This window comes from Heliangelus exortis, chromosome 12 (assembly GCF_036169615.1).
Source record: "Heliangelus exortis chromosome 12, bHelExo1.hap1, whole genome shotgun sequence".
Taxonomy (NCBI): domain Eukaryota; kingdom Metazoa; phylum Chordata; class Aves; order Apodiformes; family Trochilidae; genus Heliangelus; species Heliangelus exortis.
Window position 1 is genome coordinate 19003732 of NC_092433.1, and position 24384 is coordinate 19028115.

Consider the following 24384-nt stretch of genomic DNA (forward strand, 5'->3'; position numbering starts at 1 on the left):
ATCACATGATTTCCTACTCAAGTATCCCCTTTCAAAGCAGGGTTAAAGTTTGAGTCAATTACAACAGATCCCTTTTCTGCAGCCAGCTTTAGGACAGAACAGGCTCATTAAAAAGACAACATACTTCTATGATCATTTAAACACACACTCTGTGGGAGCCTGATGATGTGTAATTATCACTTGTATATACAGAAGAGCACACCTGCTTTTTATTTCTATAAAAAAAAAGTAAACAACACAAAATGGGTTTTATTTTCCCTCCTCATGTAGATTAAGATGCTAGTACATTACAAAAAGTGCTGCTAGAAAAAAGCATGGGATAATCCACTAGCTTTGCAATTAGGAATTGTAAATAGAAACTCACAGGGCTAGAGCAGAAGTGCTTTCTGGATGGGTATTTCATGATTAGACCAAGTTGGACAAGGTACTTTGTCACACAGTGTGGCAATTCACCTGTTGAGACCACACTCCTGAACACATGAATGTGTCCTTGAGTTACACAAGCATTGCAGAAGTTGAGCTCCAGGTAGGTATAAACCTCACTGATAATAACTGGGTCTTGTTTTCTCCTTCTCTCTCAAGATCTTGAAAACTTTGAAACAAAACCAAGAAGCACAGTGTCAGTCAGAGAAGGACAAGGAGTGGTTCTGCTCTGTGGTCCTCCACCACATCACGGAGGTATGATGGATGCTCCTGCACTGTGTGCAGCCTCAACACCAACTGCTACACCCCAGGAGACAGAGTCTGGGCCATTCCCTGCCTGAGCAGTGCTGGAATTGGTGTGTGCATGGCTTTGGGTTTGCAGCAAACCTGACACAGAGTTTCACACTTCTTAAGGGGCCTGGTTTTATTATTCTGTGGCTCCTTGAGGGACCAGAACATGTCACTGCTCTTGGATGGGACATAAGCAACAAAAGGATGAAGGTCTAAAAGTCTGTCTCCTGGCAGGACTGGTTGTCTCAGCTCCTTCCCTCACATGGGATGGCAGAAGGGCAACCAAAAACAATTCTTCCTGTTTAACACCACCTCAGGTTTGAGTGAAATAATTCTTTTGCCTTTTAGTGCTGGCTACCTCAATGCTATAATTTGAATCTAAATTTTACACACTAGATTTGAAATGAAAACTTTTCTTTTGGCCTTCAATACTTGATTCTGTCCTTCCTGATAACAATAAAGATCACTGAAGAATTTAGATGGAAGGGACTTCTGCAGCAGTAAAGTCTCTAATCAAAGGAGGTCTGGCTGGATCAGGTTCCCAATAATTTGCAATGCTTCAGTTTTAAAAAATAAAGAGTGTTCTAGGGAACTGATTGCTAGGGAACTGATTTGGGGGTGCCCTGCACCTCTTGCCATTGCCTACTACTGCTTGCTAAGCAAAAGGCTGGTTTTGAGGTCTTCCTTTCTGAATCAGGCAGAGTCCAGGTGACAAGCAATGAACCAGTAATGCATTTAGCAGAACATTTGAGACTTTTCATCTAAGAAAACCCTAAACATGGAGCACAATTTTCCTTTTTCTCCATTTTATAGGCTCATTTCCACCTCCACTGTGAGGATTTACAGATCAATACAAAAGCCTGAACATTTATGTACACTAGTGCTGTCATTTTCTCTTGACACTTTTTTGTACCTACCAGAAGGTCTTTATTTTTTCTCCCCAGCATTGACTCCTGCAAGTTTTGAGCCCCATACATTCCCAAATCTCCTTCAGAGATGTTAGAACCCTGATCAAAACTGTTTCAGACCTTTTAGTCTGGATTGAGGACTACGGTTTCCTAACAGAACTAGTTTAAGATGACCAGAAATCTTACCCTGGAAAAGAAAGTGTGTATTAAAAAGGGGAAATAATAGTATAGTTATCAAATCACCTTGTTCTACTCAAAGAATCATCAGTTTTCAGGTGGGTCATGTCCTGCTTTAAGCAGGAGTGACCAAGACATTGACAACCACAGCTTTCTGTGTGCTAAGGCAAACATCCTGCTCTCAGCAATGTTCCTTCAGTTCTCCTGAAGAAAACAGAGTTACAAGACAAATTCCCAGGAGAAGGTAAATAGTGATCTATAAAAAGGATGCAGTATATCAGAGATGCAGAGAAAGCCATCAATCAATGTAAAGCCTGCAAGTCCTGAACAGAAAGCAAATGTCAGTTTACTTGGTGTTTACAGCCATAAGAAAGTATATAATCAAGGAAATGAAGTGAAACCTGGTCCTTAAGGGCAGAAAAGGCTTGAAAGAGTTCTTGAAATGTAGCAGTAGGACAGGAAGACAACACATCCATCCTTGAGTCAGAAAGCTATATATTTTCCTCTTGCTATAGGGTAAAATTTGACAAATAGGAATGAGTAGAAGAAAAAATTCAGAACAAATAGTTAACAAGTGAGTTGACTCCAGATTAATAACTGACAAAATGGTACCCATGAACAAAGCATTTGCCACAGTGTTTCTTAAGCTGGAGATGTGAGCTGTTGACCAATAGGCCCCAAAAATACATTATCTGAAATAAGAAGCCTCTAGAGAGCAGCAATTGAGATCTTTTGTCATCCATAAACACTGTATTTGTGAGCCAAAAATTATATGCCATGGGGATGAAGTACACAGTATGAACTATAATAAGTTGTGTACCACCTCAAGATGCTTAGGAAGTTGTTTGTCTGCAAAAAGGTTGTATATTTAGCTCTTTTTTTTTTTTTAATTGAAAGCCCTGCCTCCAACTCAGTACTTACAAGAGAAGAGATTACAGCTCCCATTGTTTGTGTTCTGTACAGCTCTTTGAATGTCACACAACTAGTCAGATATGAAGGACTTTTAGAAGATAAACCAGCAGGAAAAGAGTTGCTTTTTACTATGATATTAACAGGTATAAGTATACACTAGAAAGCCAAACTTCTCTTAGAACTTTCTGTGCATCTTAGTAGATACCACCTGAAACAGACCTTTTACCAGAATGAACATTTGCAGGGAGACTGAGGTTCAATGGGTAGAAAGCACTGATTCTGCTTTTATCCATTCACTACAGAGATTTAAGAGAAAGATGCTCTGCTGGTTACTGGTTTGGTTTTCTTTGACTTGAAGGAAAACTGAAAACCTCTGTACATCAGTTATTTGAAGCAGCAATCATTAATATAATTATTTTTGGGAAGGATGGACTAGCTGAAGCCTCCTAACCTAGAAAGCCTACACCTGCTTTGTCCAGCCACAGAAGAGAGAGAACAGCCTAAGAAAGCAAACACTTCTTATTTGTTCTCCCCACATAAGATGGAGAAGCAGGAATAGGTAGATAGCACTATTCCTCAATAAATATTTCTTCTTCCCATGTTATCTAAAGAAATGGTTCAGTTCTCTTTCTACTTCTCACTACAGAGACCAACACATTGTCAAGCTTATCTAGCCCTACACCACAAAAACTCTGAAGTTAAATTTACTGCTAGCTTCACAGGACAGCAAGTTCCACAGCTATCATTTGATCACTCAGCTGTTTGGTACATGTTGTAAACATTTTTCTACAAATGTATTTAAAACACCTAAAGCTGAAGTGAAATTCAACTTAGTTTTCTGAAAGGAGCAGCTATGCTACTGCTTGTTTTGCACACGTGCTTCTTAACTGAAAGCATACAGATAACCCAGCTTTGTTTGTACACAAAAAAATAAAAATTAACTCACTCTAATAGATTAGAGAGATCATCTTAGGCAGCCAAGTGATAAGAAATAAGAAAAAAGTTCAGAATGCTGCTCCAGCAGCTCTCACCTCAGCTTTCCACCTTAAACTAGCTCTCAGATAAGAGCTTAGAGTCACTTTTGAGGTTACACAGAACACTTTTACCACTAAAAGAGAATATGCTCTCTATTGCTATGAGCACTTTCAGCAAAAGCAAACACAAAAAAACCCCAAACCACACATTTTAAAGACACAGCTTATATTTTATGTCAAGCAGATATTAAAAGCTCACAACTACTATTAAACAAGAAAAACATTAGTCCATAAGTTGCTAGCCCAAGTTACCTGAGCCAGTCATGTCCTCAGCTAGCCCCTCCTTGTCTATTTATGCACCAGCAGCTCTCCAGCCTCAGCTGTTGTTATTTATGGGTCTCATTAACAAACCTTATAAAATTCAGGATGTGCCTTCCCTCTGCTTGTTAGTGAGGCTTGGGAGCAGGGGTGGGAAGGTAAGCTGTATTTCCTTCTCTGTGAAATGGCTCTTCTCTAGTGCAGATACTTTAGGTCAGCTCTTTTCTCCCTCTGCAACCAATATGCAGTGTTGGTTTTTTTTTTTTTTTTTTAATGTAAATATAGTGTTTTATGTAGAGATAGGAAGCAGGGAAAAGGAAGGAAGTTTGAAGAAGCTTTGATTTCTCTAGCTGCATATATGAGATTGACCTGCCTATGATTAAGAAGCTGCTGCCTAAATGGTAATACTTGACATAAGACTGTGGGGTGGACTGTTATTCGTTTATTTCCTTAGAAGTGAAGTCTGATATAAAGCTTGTTTCCTTCCAGCTGGCTCCCTGCAGAGCTTTAAGGAAGTTCCTAATCTTGTTAGAAGCAGCAGGGTCTCTCATGCATTTGCATTTACTTGTGCACGGGAGCTGCCAGGGTTTGAAGCTGGGATGCTGAGTCTATAGGCTTTCCTCTGTCCTGACATTACTGTACTGAGGCTGTTAAAAGAAGAAACAAAAATAAGACACCAGTAATGAAGTAGAAGTCCTGTGAATCTGCACGTGGGGAATATGCCAAATCCTCAGGCAACATAAGAGGAGAGAAGGAGGTGCACGTGAAAGCAGCAGACAGGAAAAGGGGCATGAGGAGAGGAGGGGATGAGCCTGCCTTATTCAAAAGGGTATTTGACTTCTGCCTTTTATATAATTTATATTTATATAATGTTTCTGCATTTTATATTAAACAGCTACCTGGTAAAATGCATCACCTCCAAGTGATGGTTTGAAGTGTATCTCCCTTTATAAAGCCAACTGCCTTAGTTTCTCTTTCTCTCTCTTCCTCTTTCTCAATGCTTCTATGGACCTTTAACCCTTTCCTGCCAGCTGTGGCAGGAGGAGCAGAAGCCCCTTCCCTGGGAGCAGCCTGTAGCTGTTTTCCTGCAGCATGAGTGGTATTGATTGGAATCTGGTTGGGCTGAGGGAAGCACTGAAATGTTTTATTCCCTAGCCTAGAACATCAAGAGTGATTTTCAGCTTGTTCTTTCCCAGCTGTTCTCTGAAAGAGCATGGTCACAGCTGACTGTCACAGGTAATGCTCTCCTGCCTGCCCAAGTTTAGGACTTGCCTGGCTGGAAGGTGAGGGGGAGTCAACCTACTTTGGGGAGCCCCAGGGATGAGGAGGAAAAGTGACACCATGTACTTGCCTGCACTAGAATATAAAAAACCAAATAAACAGGACAGCCAATGACTGTCTCTCTTGTTCTGATGAATTAATTCAGATTGCCCTGATGAAGAATGCCTGTGTGTCATAACACTGGTTCTTTACAGCCCCTAACCTGCAGGTTGGAGAACTTCTGAAACAGGAGTGATTTTGGTCTGTTTGTCCAGTCATTCAGCTTGGTGTCTGTGCCAGAACCCCCAGTCTGTATACAGAGTATGTCTCTGGAAGACACCCCAGGTCACAGCTACACCACTTCTAGTTAGCCATAGTCTGATCCTCCCTGTGGAAACCCCCCCCTCCAGCTTGTCTTCTGTAAGGAGATGCTTTAACCAAGTGCCTCAAAGTTCATGGGCAAACATGAAAAGATACTGCTTTTATCCTGTGTGTATGCACATGTCCATGTATGTTGGTTTAAAGTGTCTTAGGATTTGTTTCATCTCTTTGCTGTACCTCACAAAAGAAGTTTAGCATTGAGCTGTAGTAAAGCAGAGCATATTGCAGGATTTAGCCAAGTATAGAAAGTGTCATTGATTGCTCCCAGGAGATACATCATTTTTAATGAGAGTCCTAAAATGTTAGAAGATTATAACTTAAAACTCCACAAAACTACTGGAGTTTGCAGACTTATTACCATAGTGTACCCACGTTCTAACTGAGGAGAGGGGAAGAAACATAAATAATCTTTTTCAAATGGGATTGTTGATGGGGGGAATGTGTAAAAATGAAGCTGTTGGCAGAACACAGTTAGCTTATGAATTATACATTTAATTAAGGAAGGCTAAACTGGTAGATTTTGAAACTGCTGATTTACAGTGTCTTTTTAAAGACAGAATTTTAGTCCTGCTGCTGGGTGTTGCCAGTGCTGTAGAGCAGCCACAGTGTGGGGTTGGCAGTAGATGTAGGGTGTGCCCTACTGCAGCACACTGGGTTATAAGCACTGAACCTGCTCCCTGTGGTACATGGCCTGGCCAAAAACCCTTCCAAAAAGCAAGGTCCTTGGGTGGCAAGCCTAGATGGAGATCTGCCCAAAGCTAGTCAATTAAATTAGTTTGAAGTTGCCTATAGACTGACATCACTAAGATATGCATTGTGAATTGATGTATGGCTAAAGATGGCAGAAAAGAGTTAGGAAGATGGAATAGGGCAAAAAGCACAGAGCAAATGTATGTATGGAAGATAAGAATGATCCTATGTGCAATAGGACGAAAAATTAAATATCTGAAATACTGATATGCTGCTGAGCTCCCCCTTCATAAGAGGCTCATGATAAAGCTCCATGTTACCAGCTTCATTTTTCCATGTTGAGAGTGAAGGAAAGAGCTGTCAACTCTGATGAGCAATTTGCCTTCTGAACATCCAGAGAACAAATGTTATAAATAGAAATTATTAACTAAAACAGTTCTCTCATGGCATTGCAGCACTGCCATGCCTGCTTAAAAATAGGCTTAGCAGGAAACCAAAAGTAGCAGGAGACAAAAACTTCTGTGACCTTCTGACTTGGTTTGAAGTGAGTTTAAAACTAAAGCAATGCTGACCTTGCCTTTGCTCATTTGTAACTCGCCCTGCAACAGGCTCATTCTTTCACCTGGCAATATTGCACTCGTGGGAAGCAGATTATCCTGGAAAGGATGCATGATGTGTGTATTTGGTGTTTTCTAGGCTTGTCCTATACGTGGATCTTCAACAATAACACCTTACATGTCCAGGATGACAGCCGCCGCTTTGTTTCACAAGAAACAGGGAACCTGTACATTGCCAAGGTGGAGCCATCAGACGTGGGCAGCTACACCTGCCTTGTCACCAACCCTGAGGCAGAACGAAGTGTGCAGGGGCCACCCACTCCTCTCACCCTCCGCACTGATGGTAAGGTATCTGGGCATGCTTGGCTGAAGAATGCAGCACAATTCTATCTGGTTCATACAGAGAGAATCTGGCCTGTATCCTGGCTGTATCAGGAACAGCGTGGCCAGCAGGTCCAGGGAAGGGATTCTGCCCCTGTGCTCAGCCCTGGGGAGGCCACAGCTTGAGTCCTGTGTCCAGTTCTGGGCCCCTCAGCTCAGGAAGGAGATTGAGGTGCTGGAGCAGGTCCAGAGAAGAGCAAGGAGGCTGGGAAGGGATCCAGCACAAGTCCTGTGAGGAAGGGCTGAGGGAGCTGGGGGTGTTGAGGCTGGAGAAGAGGAGGCTCAGGGGAGACCTCATCACTCTCTACAACTCCCTGAAAGGAGGTTGGAGCCAGGGGGGGTTGGGCTCTTTTCCCAGGCAACTCTCAGCAAGACAAGAGGGCACAAGAGGTCTCAAGTTGTGCCAGGGGAGGTTTAGGTTGGACATTAGAAAGAATTTCTTTCTGGAGAGGGTGATCAGGCATTGGAATGGGCTGCCCAGGGAAGGGGTGGATTCTCCATCCCTGGAGATATTTCAAAAGAGCCTGGATGTGGCACTCAGTGCCATGGGCTGGGAACCACGGGGGGAGTGGATCAAGGGTTGGACTTGATGAGCTCTGAGCTCAGCTAATTCTATGATTCTATGATCCCCAGTTACTGGGAATTGATGCCAGTGTGCACCCTCACGGGGGGGAAAAAGCACCCAGTAAAACTTTATGCTGTGGGGTGTGATCTCACAGCTTCTGCTGGGTTGAAATGAGAGCTGAACTGTCAAGACAGGGATGGTAAGGTAAACATGCAAAGCAAGCAGTGCTCAGCATCACTGAAAAACAGCAGGAGAATGTCAAATGGTGCCTTAATTTTTTTTCACCTTGTGTATGCCTGGGTGGAGGTTTGCATCTGGCAGAGCTTTCTAAATTTATAATCCAGGTATAGATCAAATTTCAGATCTAGAAAGCTGTTTCAAAAGGAGTCATTGAGGCAAGAAACTCACTTGCACATATAACAAATACTGTTCTGACAACACTTCTAATTAAATGTTCAGAGTGAGAAATATACCCGGGAAATCTTTACACAGAGGTTGTTTGGTTTGATCACCTAAATTTCACTACACTTGTACTGTTTGCAAAGGCAGTGGTGACAATCAGTAGCAAAAGTTTGTAGCAAGTTTGATTTCTAGGATAAATAAAACTCAGCTGCACTATAGAATAATACTTCCACTGCTTTGTAACATAATCAGATGACCCAAAACAAAGGTATAGTTCTGCAGCTCAGAAGTCAATAATTAGATATAAACTGGGAATAAATGCCTAGGAGTTTTTCCATTTTCTTCCCTTTATTCAATTTGCTTTATTCCTTTTCTCAGGCCCATTCTATCTGTCCCTTTTTATCTTCTCCCATTTGCTTTGGGATTGGGGTCCAAAACAGGCACCCTCTAAGGCAATGGTGCAAATTGTGTAATATCAACCATATCCCTTTTAAATCTAAAATAAGGATTAGTTCCTTTTCAGCATGGAATCTGGGCAAAGACACCATGCAGAAAAATATCTGATTCTTATTCATCAGTACTGTTTCAATGAGTTACACTGGAAGATGTGTGAACATTTAAGAAGTTCATCTAATAGTTCAGTTTGCTGAAGCAATCCCAAACCTGCTGCAAAATTAAGTGCCCTAAATTGATAATGGATTATCTGTGGTTTCAGATGTTCAGGCAGAGTTTCAAACGTGCTGACTGCATCTAATTCCATCAGCCCTTCTCAAGCCTGAAGCTCACTTTTCCAAGTTTTATGTAATTTTTTTAGAGAAGTTTTTTAGTGTTTTACAAATATTTTGGACACAGAGTACTCTAATTCTCTCTTGCACCCAGAATCTATTCAGCATCCTGTGAAATTACCAATTTCAAGGCATTGACAAGAGGTGTGAACCCTAAATTATCTTAAAACTTCAATGCACAGCATACTTGCACACACAGAACTTGTCTAAGGCCACGCTCTCCAGCTCCTGACTGCACAGAATGTGAAGATTTCACACAAGCTTTCAGCACAGCCTTGAATTTCACCCAAGAGGCTGAGTCTGCTGCAAAGACCTCATGTGTTGGTTGCCATGGGTGGAACAGAAGGCTCTAACATTATTAATGCCACCCTTTTACACTGAAATTCTGTTGTACTAGACAGGTCTGAGGCTCAACTGGAGTGCTAGCTGTTTTGATGTTCAACAGGTGTGATGGGGGAGTATGAACCAAAGATTGAAGTACGTTTTCCAGAAACAACATATGCAGAGAAAGGCTCATCTGTTAGACTGGAATGCTTTGCCCTCGGAAAGTAAGATTTTTTTTGTCTTTTATTAAATTGTGGGTTCTAACACTGCTCTACAGTGTGAATTGATGGTTATTTCTAATTTGCGTAGAAGGTTGGGGGTTTTTTTTGGCCAGAATGTAAATTTGTAAAACTTCCTGGTTTTAACATCATCTTGGTTTGATTGCTTCTGTGCAATGTGATCCCAAGGAAATCAGAAAGAAAATTATACTGTAACTGAAACTCACTTGGTTGCAGCTTGAAGCAAGGAAGGGAAAGGATGGGCTGGGGGGAGGGAAAACCAGAGCAAAGACTTTATTCCATGAGAGTAGTTTTCTAAGTCCTGACTTCAGGTTACAACATTCAGTGTAACTGCATGTTTGCATCTGATCAGCACCTAAAAGGAATGTTTTTTCAAAGCATCATTGTTAAGAAGGAAACCTGGGGAAACAGGCTGTACTTCAAGGGCACACGGGCTGTCTACAGTGGATCCAACAGACTGACATGGCTCTTGGCACCCTCTTCTCCAAAGTGCTGCTGAGGAGCCCTGGGAAGCCCTAGCAGCAGCCTTTCCTGATAAAATCAATAAGGCTTGGGGTAGCCTTTATTTTTCCTCAGCTGAGTCCACTGCTGTATTTGTTTACAGAAGTAGGAGTGCACTCAAACAGCAAGAGATGCTCTGTATTCAAAGAGCAGATGGTTAACTGAATAAGTGTAACCAGCCTACTCAATCTAGTCTTTCCAATGAGCATTTATTTTCCCTGGAAAAGCTAAAATAACCTTCGATTGTTGACCTCTATTTAGTTTAAGTTCACTTTGACAATCTGTTTTAAGGCTGTAAGCTTTTAAAGTGTTTAGAGCTTTCCCAGAGGTTAAAAGCCTGACTTGCAGACAGCAGAAATTCATCAAATGTTCCTCTGGAACCTACAGTGGGAAGTAGGAAAAAATAAAAGAAATGAAAAGTTAATAAGACAGGAAATGCCCTCCTTTTCAGATGAGATTTTTATATAAACTACTCTTAGGGCTAATTTTTATTTAAGAATGAAAAATATTTCTACAGAGCAGTATTCAAAGGCATATGTTTTTTTTTTTTATTGGCCCAAAATGAGAACCAGACTGAAACACCCCTGCTAAAAGCTGATTTTCCTTTCTAAATACTGTCAAGCTACTTCTCTTTAAATACCTCCTTAATTGTGTGTGAGTCAGTGCAGTCTTTACGTTTCAAGTTGTCATTTCATATTTCCATCTGTTGCATGGAGAGCATTTGACAATGATGTATTGACTGCAGAAAAGCATTTAAAAAACAGAGTAAATGATCTGCACAAACCAGTGCTCTCTTACTGAAGGGGTAAAGGGGGGTTATGTTAATGTGCCACAGAGGTTTCACCATTTTAAGAACATCTTGAGGACAGAAAGAGGTAGATGGAAAGGACAGAGGGATCATGAAATACTTCAGCAAGCACAATACTGCCTATGCTGTGCTTAGAAAATGGAATGGCTGCTTAATACAGGTTTTCTTCTACAGGACTGCAGCTGTAACCAGTGCTGCCATACTTGCCTGGTTTTATTCTGTGTAAATATGAGTGATCTGTGGGCAGAAATCAATTTTTCAGGTTTTTTTTTATATCATACTGCTAATGTGCATCGTCTAGTGTATGTGAGAGGTGCTGTTTGTGAGTAAAGGCTCCTTAGTGGCATCGCTGAAGAATTTCTTGTCTCTAGATTTTCTTTTTGATGGATTGAGACTCATACAGAACTGAACTGTTTTCAGTCTGCTTTTTACTCTCTGAACAGAGCCCTGAACCACACTTTCACTAATGTGTCCACCAGTGAAAAAGCTTTCTTTCAGAGCTGGTGTTTATAGGTGAACAAAGCAAGAGAAACAGATTGCAGGTGAAATACTCTTAACTTACTAGAGAAGGCCAGATTTCTAAAGGTATGTAAGTGATTAGTGGTATTGTTAAAACCTCAAAGTTTCCTACCTCCAGCTGTTTACAATTGTAGTTAGGTACATATAAATGCAGCAGTGTGACCATCTGCACCTTTAGATGCCTAAATTCCACTAAAACTCTACCTTCTACTATTGTCTGTTTATGTTAAAATCAATTCTGTTCAACGTTTTGTTGAGCTATACCTCTGATCTACTGCAGGCACTAACAGTTATTATCTCTCTTGGATTTCAGAACTGCTTTCCCATTATCCATAATTTTCTATATTCATACTGTTAGTCCACTGGTTCAGACAATGCTGTCAGCTGCTCCTACCTCTGTGCTATGAATAACAGAAATCTTTCCCATCGAAGGCAGATTACAGGCAACCTGCTGGGGTTTTGGTTTCCAAAAGTCTTAAAATGAAAGTACTTTCATGGTATTTAGAGAAATAGCATCTCTTCTCTACACAGAACAGCAAATCATACCTATTGGAGCTTGCTCAAAAAGCACTTCCACATTTAAAAGGCCAAGTACAAGAGGCCAGACATGGGCTGAGTTTTTCTAAGATGCTTTTTTACCTGGGGGAACTCAAAGCCACCTAAGCAGTACTCCACCCAGGCTGTGGGACACCCCAAGGCAGGTTTACTCTGTGTAGCTTTAAGTTCTGTTTTTACATTTTACATTTTACATGAAAATACTCTGACTGACTCACAAGTGGTCTTCTAGTCCAGCCATAAATTCCTGTTTATTTTGAGGAAAATATAAGGGGGTTAAGGAGTCACTATTTATGCCTGGGAGGACACAAATGCATCAGCCAGGTCTTGACTCTGAATCCTATTCTGTTCAGACAATGAACAGAAGGAGATAAGACCTTGAAAAGTAAAGGAAGCTTAAAGGAAATACAGTTGGGTAACAAGGGATATAAATAGCATGCAGTTATCTGATGGTTGGCATGGGGAATCTAAACAGGCAAAAAAACACACCTGACAATTCTTTAGGAGAGGGAAATCTGAGATATGAAACAGTAGCTTGACTCTTTCAAATACTGCAGCCTGTGGCAATTTAATAGAAGAGATGAGGCTTTGTATTCTGCACTAATATTCATTGTGCTGACAGTATTTAATACTATGCCAGTATTAAAAGTCATGTTTTGGGTCAAGCTATATTAATCATGCCATATATCTAAATTATTTCTCACTGTCTCTGAGGGGATTGAGTACCAGGGTAAGAGTTGTGTTCAATGGAGCTACTGTGCGTCTTTCTCTAGACTTCCTCTAAAATAACTTTTTTGTTGCTCAAATAAGAATAATTTCTGGAATAAAAATAAGCACAGTAGTGTCCATGTTTGCTCATATTATTAAACCTTTTTTAAAAAATAACCTGGTCAGAATGGCTGCAGATGGGCTACTGCCAGCTGAGGTTGCACAAAGCATGTGTGAGTAACAGAAACCAGGGTTTCTTTCGACCCAAAATGGGAAGATCTAGCATATTCCTGCAAATTTATTCAGGGAAGGGTTTTTCTAGAGGCTGTTAGTATAAGCAGATAATCACACAGCTAGAAGGAGGTTCTAAATAACCATCTTTACTAAACTTGCATAAAAAATGCCAGGCTTCACTTCTTCATTATTTGGCTATTCTAGTGTATTCCCAAGGAGTTTATGTAGGAGGCTGTAAAAGGATCAATTATGGGATTCTAAAAATCATATGTATATGAATGACTGCTGCCACCTCAAGTGAAGTTTGCTATTTTCAGCCCACATTCTGGAGAGAGCTGATGCCTTAAGATTTGTACTTTAAGGGATGAGCAGGCAGCTCTGGAAGATCTTCTCCTACATTAGTTAAGGTGAGTGGCTTGTGACCACAGGAGAATGAGAGACAACACCAGGTTTCACAAGCTTTGCTGTTTCCCAAGTACTACATCAGGATGATTAGAAACCTGAGTGCTTTAATTATAATACCCCTTGGATCCTCATTCTTCCTTGTGTCAGCAGTTGATGCAGACACGAGAGCAGCTTGCAAACCTCAGCTTTGTCTCATTTGTTTAACTAGGCATGGTCTTCATTACTGAAGCTGTAGATTTAATGTTATTGTGAAGTGCCCTCAGATGCATAGGAGGAAAGATGAGGCACAGATGCAATGCATCATCTGGTTGCTGAGGCTTTGCTGCAGAAAGGTGGAACCTTCATCTTAGTGGGGGCTGTAATGCTGCAGACAAATTAATTTCTTGTTCAGGGTGACAAGACTTGTCGCCAACCCAAAAATATTTTCCATTGCCTTTTCTTTCCGAGTTAACTTATGGTTTTGTGATTCTGCTGTCTGTATGGTAGAATATAAATTAAATTAGTACTCCTAGATTCTCTGAAGGTTTCAAATAAACTGCAGATTTATGATCAGAGACACTCATATTTATGCACTGTTTTTGTATTTACTCAGGTGAAAGCAAGACTTTGTCTGTGAAGCTTAATAAATCTGAAAGTGTGCTCATTGTTTCTTTGTATATTCCAAAACTTTTAGGCCTAAGAAGTTATATTTTAATCTGGTTACTGGTAGTGACTTTAATTAAAAAGGCTCACCAGTTGCAGTAGTCTGTAGCCATGTCAGATATTGGCCTTCAACATAAAGCAAGATAATCCTACAAAAATACACAAAGCAATATTTATTTAACTAGGGTTTGTAAACATTTACCTACATCTAAAGGATGTTTTCACTTCTAAAAGCATCATCTTGTAAAATAGATTACAAGAAGCAATTTAAAGTAAATTCTCAATTCAGGGTCTTTTACCTTGAAAGTGTTTCATGTGACTTAAGAGATTTGGCTATAAAAATGCACACTAACATCAGAAGGTGAAACCAGCCAAAAAAACCCTGCCTTCACTAGAGTACAGTGACTGAAGATGCTGGGAAGCCTTTGATAATGGAGATTCAGCAAAGTCAGTGAAGAAATCCAGATCTCCTCAAGCTGCTGTGCTAACAAAGGCCCTTGCTATGGCTGATGGCTCACAGCTTGGCTACAGATCCTCCTCCAGTCTGCTCACTTAACACAGAGCTGATGAGGAGCTGCTGTCCTGACAAATGAATTCCCTCTGCTGATCAAACTAGGCCACTCAGTGCAAGACTCCCTGGCAGGAGAACAAAGTGCTGTTAACTATTTATTGCGGTTACACGTTTAAATGCAGCCAAGTTGATGAACCATGCTCTGAGGCTTTCGTGTCCTCCTGCTCCAGCTAACATTGGAGGGAGTGCCTTTCATACGCTCTTGTGTTTGGCCAAAAAGGAGGTGAGTTTGCCTTGAAACATCCCCAGGGATGTCATTAGAAGTATGTGGTGTGGAAAAGGAAAACAGGACAGCTACTTCAGCTCAAAGCTTGGTAAACTTGACTTGACAAGTTGACAGAAGGGGCCTTTTTCCACAGAGCCCTGCCTCTGGCCTTGGTGTCAGTGCAGGCTTTCCTTCTTCATGAATAGTCAGTACTAAGAAAGCAAATGGCTAATAGAATAGGAAATATTTAAATGCAGCACCTTCAGGTGGCAGAGCACGAGTGAACGCATCTAATTGTTGTATTCCTTCTCCCATATGGCTGCTAAGTTTCCTTTAATCTCTTTTACCAAACAAATAATTCAGAAGAGATGCCTTTAAAGTAAGTAGTTAAATGCTTCTGGCATTCAAGGCACTGCATGCTTCTGTTAGACAGCAGCAATTCACCCACTGCTTAATATGCAGCAGCACTTTAAAAGCCAGCCACACTCTCCTTCGTGTTGTCAACAGTCTGTATCAATCTACTACAAGACTGCAAAATACCTCTGGCTGTTTTCCTGCCTAGAGCACAGCAGTTGTTGGACAGACCAATTCTGCACCAGAGCTGCAGTTCTCTTAACTAAAAGCACCTCAGTTTACAGGAAGTTCTGCATAAATGTCACGCAAGGTTTGTGGAGGAGAGAACACCTTTTCACAGACCAACTGGTGCACTTGGGAAGAATCCAAGCCCTTTCCAAGTGCCTTGTAAGGATTAACACCAAGTTTGTGCCTGGAGTGGGTGCTGGTCTCCTAGTGAAGGGCGATTAATAAAGGTGGTGATGACAACTACTGTTGTTCAAAAAGATTTTGGAATTTAAACAACTCACAGGGGTCTTGAACTAAAATGACAAATAGAGTAATAAGATTCCAGTTTTCAAGGTGTGAGCACTTCGAGGCGCTGCTAAAAAGGAATAAATACTGTGTAAGTCAGCACTGCTGGGCAGAGACCTTGGGGACTGGCAGACAAGGGCAATGTGCACTTTGAATTTCCATGAAAGAAACATTTTCAAGTTCAGTACTGAGTGCTGTTGATGTTGCTTCCAATGGAACACTCAACCTTTAGGCAAAGCCTCTGTATAAAGCTGTTCAAAAGGTGCCTGCTTAGGGAAAGCAGCTTACTTTAGTTTGCAGGAAGAGAAAAAGCAACTGTGAAATCCAAGACTATTAATAGTTCAAAGTGTTTTGGAGGCATAATAGATCATGAAAGTGAGGCTTGTATGATTGGTGATATTACCAGAAACCTAAGTAGTATTTATAGCCATACTTCATACTTCAAATTTTTAATCATTTAGAATAAATTGATCCAAATGAAAACTGCGTTTCAAAAACATGAAACAAGAAATACTGGGTTTTGTCTTTATTTCCTTTCATCCTCAGTGTCTCATGATTTCAATTTCCTTGCTCAACTGTTGGTTCTCCTCTACCTTTGCTCCCATTTTTTTTTTTTTATACCTAGATATATTGGTATTTTTATGTCTTCCAAATTCTACCAATTCCCTATTTTGAGGTATGAAAATGCCTATAATGCTCCATGGAATTTGTTTGCTCTGAAAATCAGTTAATAGTTCAGTGCTTCTATAGTGTTATTTGGGCTTCCAAAGTAATTCCTTTAGTGACACCGTGTTTAAAAGCAGGTTTGAGCCCTAAGTAATAGTTACTGTGAGGAAAAGCCAAACTGGCCTAAGAAGCAATCATATAATTGATTGAGGACTTCATCTCACAGTTGGACTTGTGCATCTAAACAAACCAGACAGGTTACAAAATCTCAGAGCTATGAACCTCTGCATGTCATGCTTAGAAACAGAGAAACTGAATTTTTTTCTTTTTTTTTTTTTTTTTAATAATCTTATTCTTAGGAAAGGATTTCACAATATCTTTTCTCTACCATAATGAATGTTCTCGTTTTCTCTAATGAAATATTATTATTTAGTCCTGTCCCTAGTATTAGTTGGAAGAGGTCTGATGGAAACTCATTGGCAAAGAAAATTGAACAAAACAAAACCAAAGGAGTTCTTGAAATCCCAGATGTTCAGCAAGAAGATGAAGGCTCTTATGAGTGCATTGCAGGAAACATTCGAGGAAGAAACATTGCAAGAGGTCAATTATTTGTCTATGGTAAGCAGGTTGACTAATTTCTTCACTTTTTTTTTTAATTTTTTTAGAGTATGATGGTGCTCAGATGTGTTTGGTAGATTAAGTCTATTAGCCTCTTACTAGAGATGTGAAATGCAGTTCAGGTTAAGCTGATTAAAAAATGATTGGAGATCTGCAGTGACCTTCACTGGATCACATCCTCAGCAAATAAAGATATTTTGCATTAAAACTCAGATTGAAAATGTGGGCTGTGCCATGATGAAGTTGTAAAGGTTAATACAAGGCAGAAGAAAAATCCCTGGTACGTTTACATGAAACAATAAGGGCAGGCAAAAAGATTTACTTGCAATAGCTCACAGCAGCATAAAACTGTATTGCCCCAGATGCAGATCAGGGAAGGATTCATGAGGTTTTGGTTCATGTGAGCATAAGATTATTTCACCTCCTGTTCTAGCTGAACTCTATTGCTCCATAAACAGAGAAGGGCAAAGCAAGGGAAACTCATTCCACTGCCTCTCCCCTCCTTATCTAAAAGTAGAGAGTAATATTTCTGTGAAACTGTTTTCCTTTTCCTTTTCCACATACATGAATTTCCTGTGACCGAGCTCACACCTGATGTGTGACCCTCACAGCCAAGGTGAATTAGGTGCTCTTTAGCCCCATTGTTAATGATCAGGGAAAGAAACATATTTTGATGTAAGAAGGGGGAGCTTTTCTTTACATCATAAACCTTTCAAATGAGAAGGAAAAACAAAACAAAAAACTTAACAGTATGAATAAAAGAAAGACAGACTGAGCCCACAATTAACATCTGCTGAGATGACCCTGGCAAATATTTTTACTTATAGTAAATCTCTCTTCTATGGAAGAGATGCAGACTTTGCTGATAAGCTACCAGTCTCCTGGAGCCATGGCTAAGATCAGATATATGCCAGGAACAGAGCAGGCGCTGCTGTTCTGAATTTTTAATTATTTCTCTGCTTTTAGGGGGTTTATTATTGTTCTCATTGCTCACTAATTTTTGCAGAACATAAATCAAGCACTTCCGTTAAAATTAAGTTCCGTAGATTTACCTGGACATGATTGATAACAGCACAGGCAATTACCAAATTATGATCAATTAATACAGTCTAAAATAATGCACTTATTGTATGTGCTCTGTAAACAAACTAATATCTGCTCATGGTGAAATATATAAACACTCGTGAAGCTTCTGCAGCATTTTCACTCTGTAGGCTCTAGGAAATTGGGTTTCTTTCCTGGACACTGCTGCTTTGTGTGTGACGCCTGTTTTTTGATACCCACACTTTTGTGTGTGATCTGTGTCTTAGGCTCTGAAAGCAATAAAAATATATCTTAATTATAATTATTTCAAGCATGGTGAGCTGTATTTGAGGTACTTTCCTATCATTGGCACTGCGTTAATCTAGTGTTGGACAGCCTCAAGGCACTTTGTTGGGGCAGTCATGAGCTACCCACTGGGTCATATTGTAGGCAGGAGACATTTTACCAGCTTGTTCTTCTGCTCTCAAAGGATAATGAGTCTCTTCCTAAAATACAGCTGCTCTAGGAACTAGATGTATATGCATATATGTTTTTTATAGATGTATGGAGACTACAGTTCTCCACACCAGTGATCCACAGGGCTGGATGGCAGGCAGGAATGCATTATTGTACACCTTTAGTTAAGAATTCTTAAGTTTTCCCTCAGAGTTCTTTTCTGAAAGATGACCCAGAACATGCACTCACACAACCACAAATAGGAAAACATATGCCACTCAGAGGTACCTAGAAAAATCAAATCACCCAAAAGGAGGGGTGAGAGTGATCTCAAGGATGTATCCAGAAGAATAATCTCGCACCAAGAGGCGGCTGCTTCCCCGGGGGGGGCCGTCCCACGGCCATAAGGAGCGCTCCGCACCGCGCTCCCTCTGCTCCGAGGAGAATCGCGCTCCGCCTGTACGGCCGCTTCCTATTGGTTGTAATCGCGGCTTCGCCTGAGCCGAGCTTTCCCATTGGCTGCGGACCCTGTCCGTTGACCTGATGTCCCACCCCCTTTTTCCCGCCTCTGGGGTGGGCGCGCGGGGGTGTGTACGTGCGGGAGGCGGCGGTGTGAGGGCTGCGGTGCCTCGTGAGGGCTCCTGACGCGACTCTGCTCACCCTCGCCTCTGGCTTTGGTCTTTCTCGAAATTAGGCGGGTATTGGTTGTTCTCCCAAGCTCTCCTATTCCCTTAACGTGTATAAACAATCCCGTCAGCCTGCCACAGAGTCATTCCTGCTCCCCTCAGCCCCGCCGTGTGTGGCAGGATGTTTGTGAAGCTCGTGGTTTGCTTCTCTGCAAATGCTGCTTTTGTGAATTCTATGTCCCTGTGCCACAGGTGGTCAGAAGTTGATATTCTATCTCGTAGTTGCTTGTTGTGTTCATCTTGTACATTACAAAGAACCCACAGCCCCAACCCATCCTCTCAGATATGTGGGTGAAAACAGGAGGGTGATAACAACAGTGATTTTTGTTATTTTTCTCCTGCTTAAAATTGTTTGCGTGTTCTTTTCAGCACTACCGGAATGGGATAAAAAAATCCAAAATGCCTTTCTGTCTCTCTATGACAGCTTAGTTTGGGAATGCAAAGCTAAAGGGAAACCAAGCCCTTCCTACAGCTGGTTAAAGAATGGCCAGGCACTCACATCAGAGGTAAGGGTCCTCTCATCTAGGCTGGTTTTTACTCATCTTTTCTTTGTTTTAGTCATGACATTCATTTTACAGTGCACTATCTTCTTTCAGAAATGTGATTAAAGCTTAACCTACCAAAAGAAACATAATAGCAGCAACTCTTAGTAACACAAAACCTTTGTTCCTGAAGTTCATCTTGAAACTGTATTGCATGGCCAGTTTATACACACAGATACACCAATTTCTTCATGTATTTATCTTTCAGAGCAATTGATTGCTACCAGATATGGCCATGGGTATGGTTTGATTTAAAAAAAAAAAAAAAAAAAAAAATTAAAAAATAATTACAGTTAGGGAAACAAGGGGCTGTCCAGAAACACAAGATAGATTTGTAGATAGAATCTGTAATTTGGGAAGCTGTAAGGATGCCAACTGACTGACTGTGGAAGAGCATTCAGCCAGGGCTGACACAGCAAAGTGATCAGCAAGTGAGTTTCCACTTCTGTTTCTGTTTGCAACCCACAGGCTGGATGGACCTTTGGTCTTGGGCAATCTGGTCATTCTTCTGCTATGTTAATCCTTTGACTGAATTGATCAGTCAGCTGTGAAAATCAGCTGATATTGAGGTTAAGGCTTTTCTAGCACTGTTTAGAGGAATAATTGAGGAAAAAGAACCATACAAAGTTCTAAGAGAAAGGTGAATAAGTGGGAAAACCCACCTACAGGAAAAAGAAGGACCAAATGGAAAGAAAAGTGGAAGTAAATTGGAACTCAAGCATTTAAGAAACCCAATCAGATACTTCCATAAACAGCTCCTTGAGACCCCTTCTTTGTCTCTTCCCATGCAATATAATTATACTGTTGTGGTGACCAAGCTGGCCAAGCTCTGGCACATCAGTTGGTGACCTCATGGAGAGTGAGTTTCATGGCAAAAGAGACTCTTTGCTGCATTTGCATTCTGCTGAGGCCAAGATTTCCTTTTTATTAAGCATCTATTCAGCACTATCGGGCATAAAATGGCATGGCTGAGCTGTAATGCATTCTTACTTGACTGGAAAAAATAGTACTGTGAATAATTTCTGTCTTGCAAGAAGAGATACAGAGTCATTCCTCAAACATATGGGGCAAATTAGCACCTGCTGGGTTGCAGTAGCAGCACTTGCTTGACTTGGAAGCACTTATTTGAAGCAATTGGAGGGGGGTCCAATCTTCCATATGATTTTCTGTTGGATTAGTACTGAACAGCTCAACTACCATCTGAGAAGGCTCTCCAGAATCTACTTGGATTGCAATTTTTCTGAACCTGATCGTTCTACTCATTGTCACCTCTTTCTAAGCGAGATTATCGGGTTTCCCTCTCTTCAAAGGCAGCACTATTTAGAATGTCACTTTTCAATTGCATGGTTTCAATAAAAAAGAATAAAATACTCTACAGACACATTTTCAACGAACATTTTCACAGTACTTACAGTGTATTGTAAATGGAATACTTCAGGCAACAAAATGCTGAATGTTATTGCTCAATGGACAAAATGGATAGTTTGGAGGTGAAAGTACAAGGGAGGTGTAATAAAATATTCAGTCTGTCACAACACCCTCCTTGTTGGAAATATCACAAGAAGAATACCTTCCAGACACTTTCCACCTTGGGGCTGATTCTGAGGATATTGTCTGCTCTTTGTCAAATCTTTCGCCCTCACCACCTCACCACAATGCTGGTCATCCCTGCATTGTTCCTGCTTGTGTACATGGTGTGCTTTGTTCTTCTCTTTGTCTGCGTAGCTCGACAGAGGCACCAGAGAAAGGGTGGAGAATTCAGCAACTGTGTGAAACACAAGTGTTGCTTCAGAAGGGGCTTTTATATTTAAAGGCTCTTTGTAAAAATAGAATGTATCGAGAGGATAGCAAACAGCCTGGAGGTAAAACTAAGTATGCAAAGATATCTGTAGTGAGAGCCTCAAAGAAAAAAATAAAAAATTAACAGTGGGTAAGTAATGTAGTGCTGTTAATTAGTTTGCTATACACCAGCCATACAACCACAGGCTGTGCTCTCATTTCCAAGCTAAACAAGGTTGGGCTGGGTCAGTTCTCGGCTGGAAGATCTCCAAGGAAGAGCCAGAGTATCAGGAAACAGAGCCCCATAGCATATTCCCTCTGCAGGCACCTTAAAGATAAATCCCTGCAGCAGGCTGGGCTCATCCCTGGCAGCTCAGCAAGTCAGGTTCTGTATGTTCAGCAGCTCACAAAGCCATTTCAGGTGCTTGTAGGTGTTCAGCAAAAACTGTGCTGCATACTCCAGTGGTGTGCTCCCATTACTGCTGCAGAGGAAAGGAGCAGCATAATAAGATCTGTTGTTTCAAACTTGCATGTGGTGATGGAATTTATATTCCCTGTTGTGAATTTCTTCCACGCTGATCTGCTCTGAGGAACACGTTCTCTTCTTCTCAGTGTTACACTTTGCAGTGGAGATATTATCATCTCGGGAGGCTAGTAATTGTAAAAACACAAAATACTTACCTCTAAGTTATGCTCATAGCATGAAACAGGCTTTCCTCTATTTGCCAAAATAGAACAAATAAAACTACTTTTTTTTTTTTTTTTCATCGAAACCTAAACTCCGGTCCAAATTTACCTACTGTGCAGTTTCCCCTGTTTCAGCAGAATTGCAGTGAAGAAACTGAGTGTGCACAGAAATTGAAGCCATGAGGAGCTTGCCCTCCCTCTGATCTGCACAGCTGCCTGTGGCTTCCCAACAGGAATGTGAAAGCCTTGGCTTCCAGTAGAGCTTTTCAGTGGATCATTTTCTGTGACTTGTGATCTGATGACACTTGAAATTTTTTCCATAATTTGAGCACCTCTGTCTCCTGTGGAGCTTTTCTGATCATCTTAGGTTATCATCATCAGATTCATCTTAACCAGCTGAGGGGGGTGGGCCATGGTGCTGCTCCTCCAGAGCTGTATGGAAGATGCTCCAGGCTCCCAGTGAGGAGCAGCTGTACCTGCCCTGTAGTAGCTACTCCTGTGCCTGCCTCAGGGTGAAGCATCCCCACAGGTTCACAGTTCAGCAGTGCAGAGAAACATTCCACAGCTGGAACATCTGGGCAAACCTGCTCAAGGCAACGGCAACACGTGCCTGGAGTTTTCAAAAAGTCTGAAGAGCTAAAAGGTCTGAAAACATAACCATCATATAATCGAGGTGTGTGTCATGTTTCTGATGTGTTCATTCACACTGCTCCCCAAAAAAAAGAACATTTCTGACTCAGAATTATCATCAGGTGCATCAGTGTGATACAAACAAACTTTGGGATTGTACCGTTGTCAGATCTCTCAATGGTTTTTTGCTTGTTTGGTTTTTTTTTCTTTTATCAGGAGAGAATTCAAATTGCAAATGGGACTCTTATCATTCCTGTGCTGAATATGTCAGACTCTGGCCTCTACCAGTGTGTGGCAGAAAACAAGTACAACACTATTTATGCCAACGCTGAGTTGCGGGTGATAGGTGAGTAAATGCCACTAAAACAAACAGGCACTGACTATAACAGGGCCCTCATTATAAAACCCTTGAAATTAGATGTGGAGGTAAATCCTAATTCCTTGTGGGGTCTTTTCTTTATTGCTCACACATTAAAATATGAGTGCTGTTTCTTGCTTAGTACTATGAGTTATTAATAGGTACTCTGCAGTTTTAAAAATTCAGTTTCAGAAAGTGGGAGAGATCATTTTAGCTATAAACAAAGAGCATATGGCAAACATGTATATAAAAACAAATAATATGCACATAAAAGCAAATAATCTCATTAAGGATTACCATAGATACACATAAAATTGTGGGTTTTTCATATACTATAAAGAGTATTTGTACTGATATCCAAATGCAAAGTTTGTTCAACAGCCAAATACTAGGGAACCCAGTTAAACACAGCCTTGGAGAGAACCAACCTGTTGTACAGGTCTTGTGTTTTCTCCTTCTCCAAGAGTGAATTTTCACATACATTACTGGACAGACCTTTCCACATGAACAGAAAGCTATTGAAAAGCTGTGCTTGTAACTGGGGGCTCAGAACTCTGCAGGTGAATACACACGGCTGGGATCAGCAGCATGATGTTTATCCTGCTGACATGGCTCTGCTAAAGAGCCCCCTTCTTCATTGAGAACATGTCAGAATTGACAGTTTCCAGGTAGACAGTTTAGAAATAGCATAAATAAGATGCAATTAATTGCATTCCTTGGTGCTTTTTTCATGTTTGTTACTGCTACTTTTGCATAAACCTCAAAAGCAAAATAATTATTAGATTCACCTGTGTCACTTGAAGAACTTAGCAAGTTTGTTTAGTAACTTACCTGCTGCATACTGTCCTGCTCTTCTTTCTTCTTACTTCTCTATCTTTAGCTGCAGCACCCGATTTTTCCAAAAATCCTGTGAAAAAACTGTCTGTCACTCAAGTTGGGGGTGCAGTTACTCTTGGCTGTAGCCCCAGCGCTTCTCCCCGGGCGGTCATTAGCTGGAGGAAGGGCTCAGAAGTTCTGCGCCAGAGCAAAAGGTACAGTGAGAAACCAGCTGCTGGATTGGTGGGTGTTCTCTGGTTTAAAATCCCCATTTAAAGGCAGCTGGGTTTGGATTACTTTTGACAGGGAAACTTTGATGCCAGGGGCCTGCTTGTCTTTAGCAGCGGCCACACAGTTCTGCAGATGTAAAGCTGGGTGAGAACAAAGCCCGAGCGGATGCGCGCGGGTAGCTGTGTGATCCATACGTTTGCCTTCATCAGCAGTTAATTCACTCTCAGAGCTGACTGTTTACCACACACCAAGCCTGAGTGAATCAGCTTCGTGCAGGAGACATCAGCAGA

At 41.1% G+C, this 24384-nt stretch overlaps 1 protein-coding gene across 1 annotated transcript in view; it reads left to right on the top strand.

Moving 5' to 3' along the window:
* CNTN6 (contactin 6) overlaps positions 1-24384 on the top strand; it is a 75353-nt gene that overhangs the window by 15459 nt on the left and 35510 nt on the right. Inside the window, 7 exon segments of the mRNA XM_071756333.1 lie at positions 583-678; positions 7031-7234; positions 9470-9572; positions 16702-16886; positions 19421-19557; positions 22906-23035; positions 23928-24078. Coding sequence (XP_071612434.1) covers positions 583-678; positions 7031-7234; positions 9470-9572; positions 16702-16886; positions 19421-19557; positions 22906-23035; positions 23928-24078 — 1006 coding nt within the window.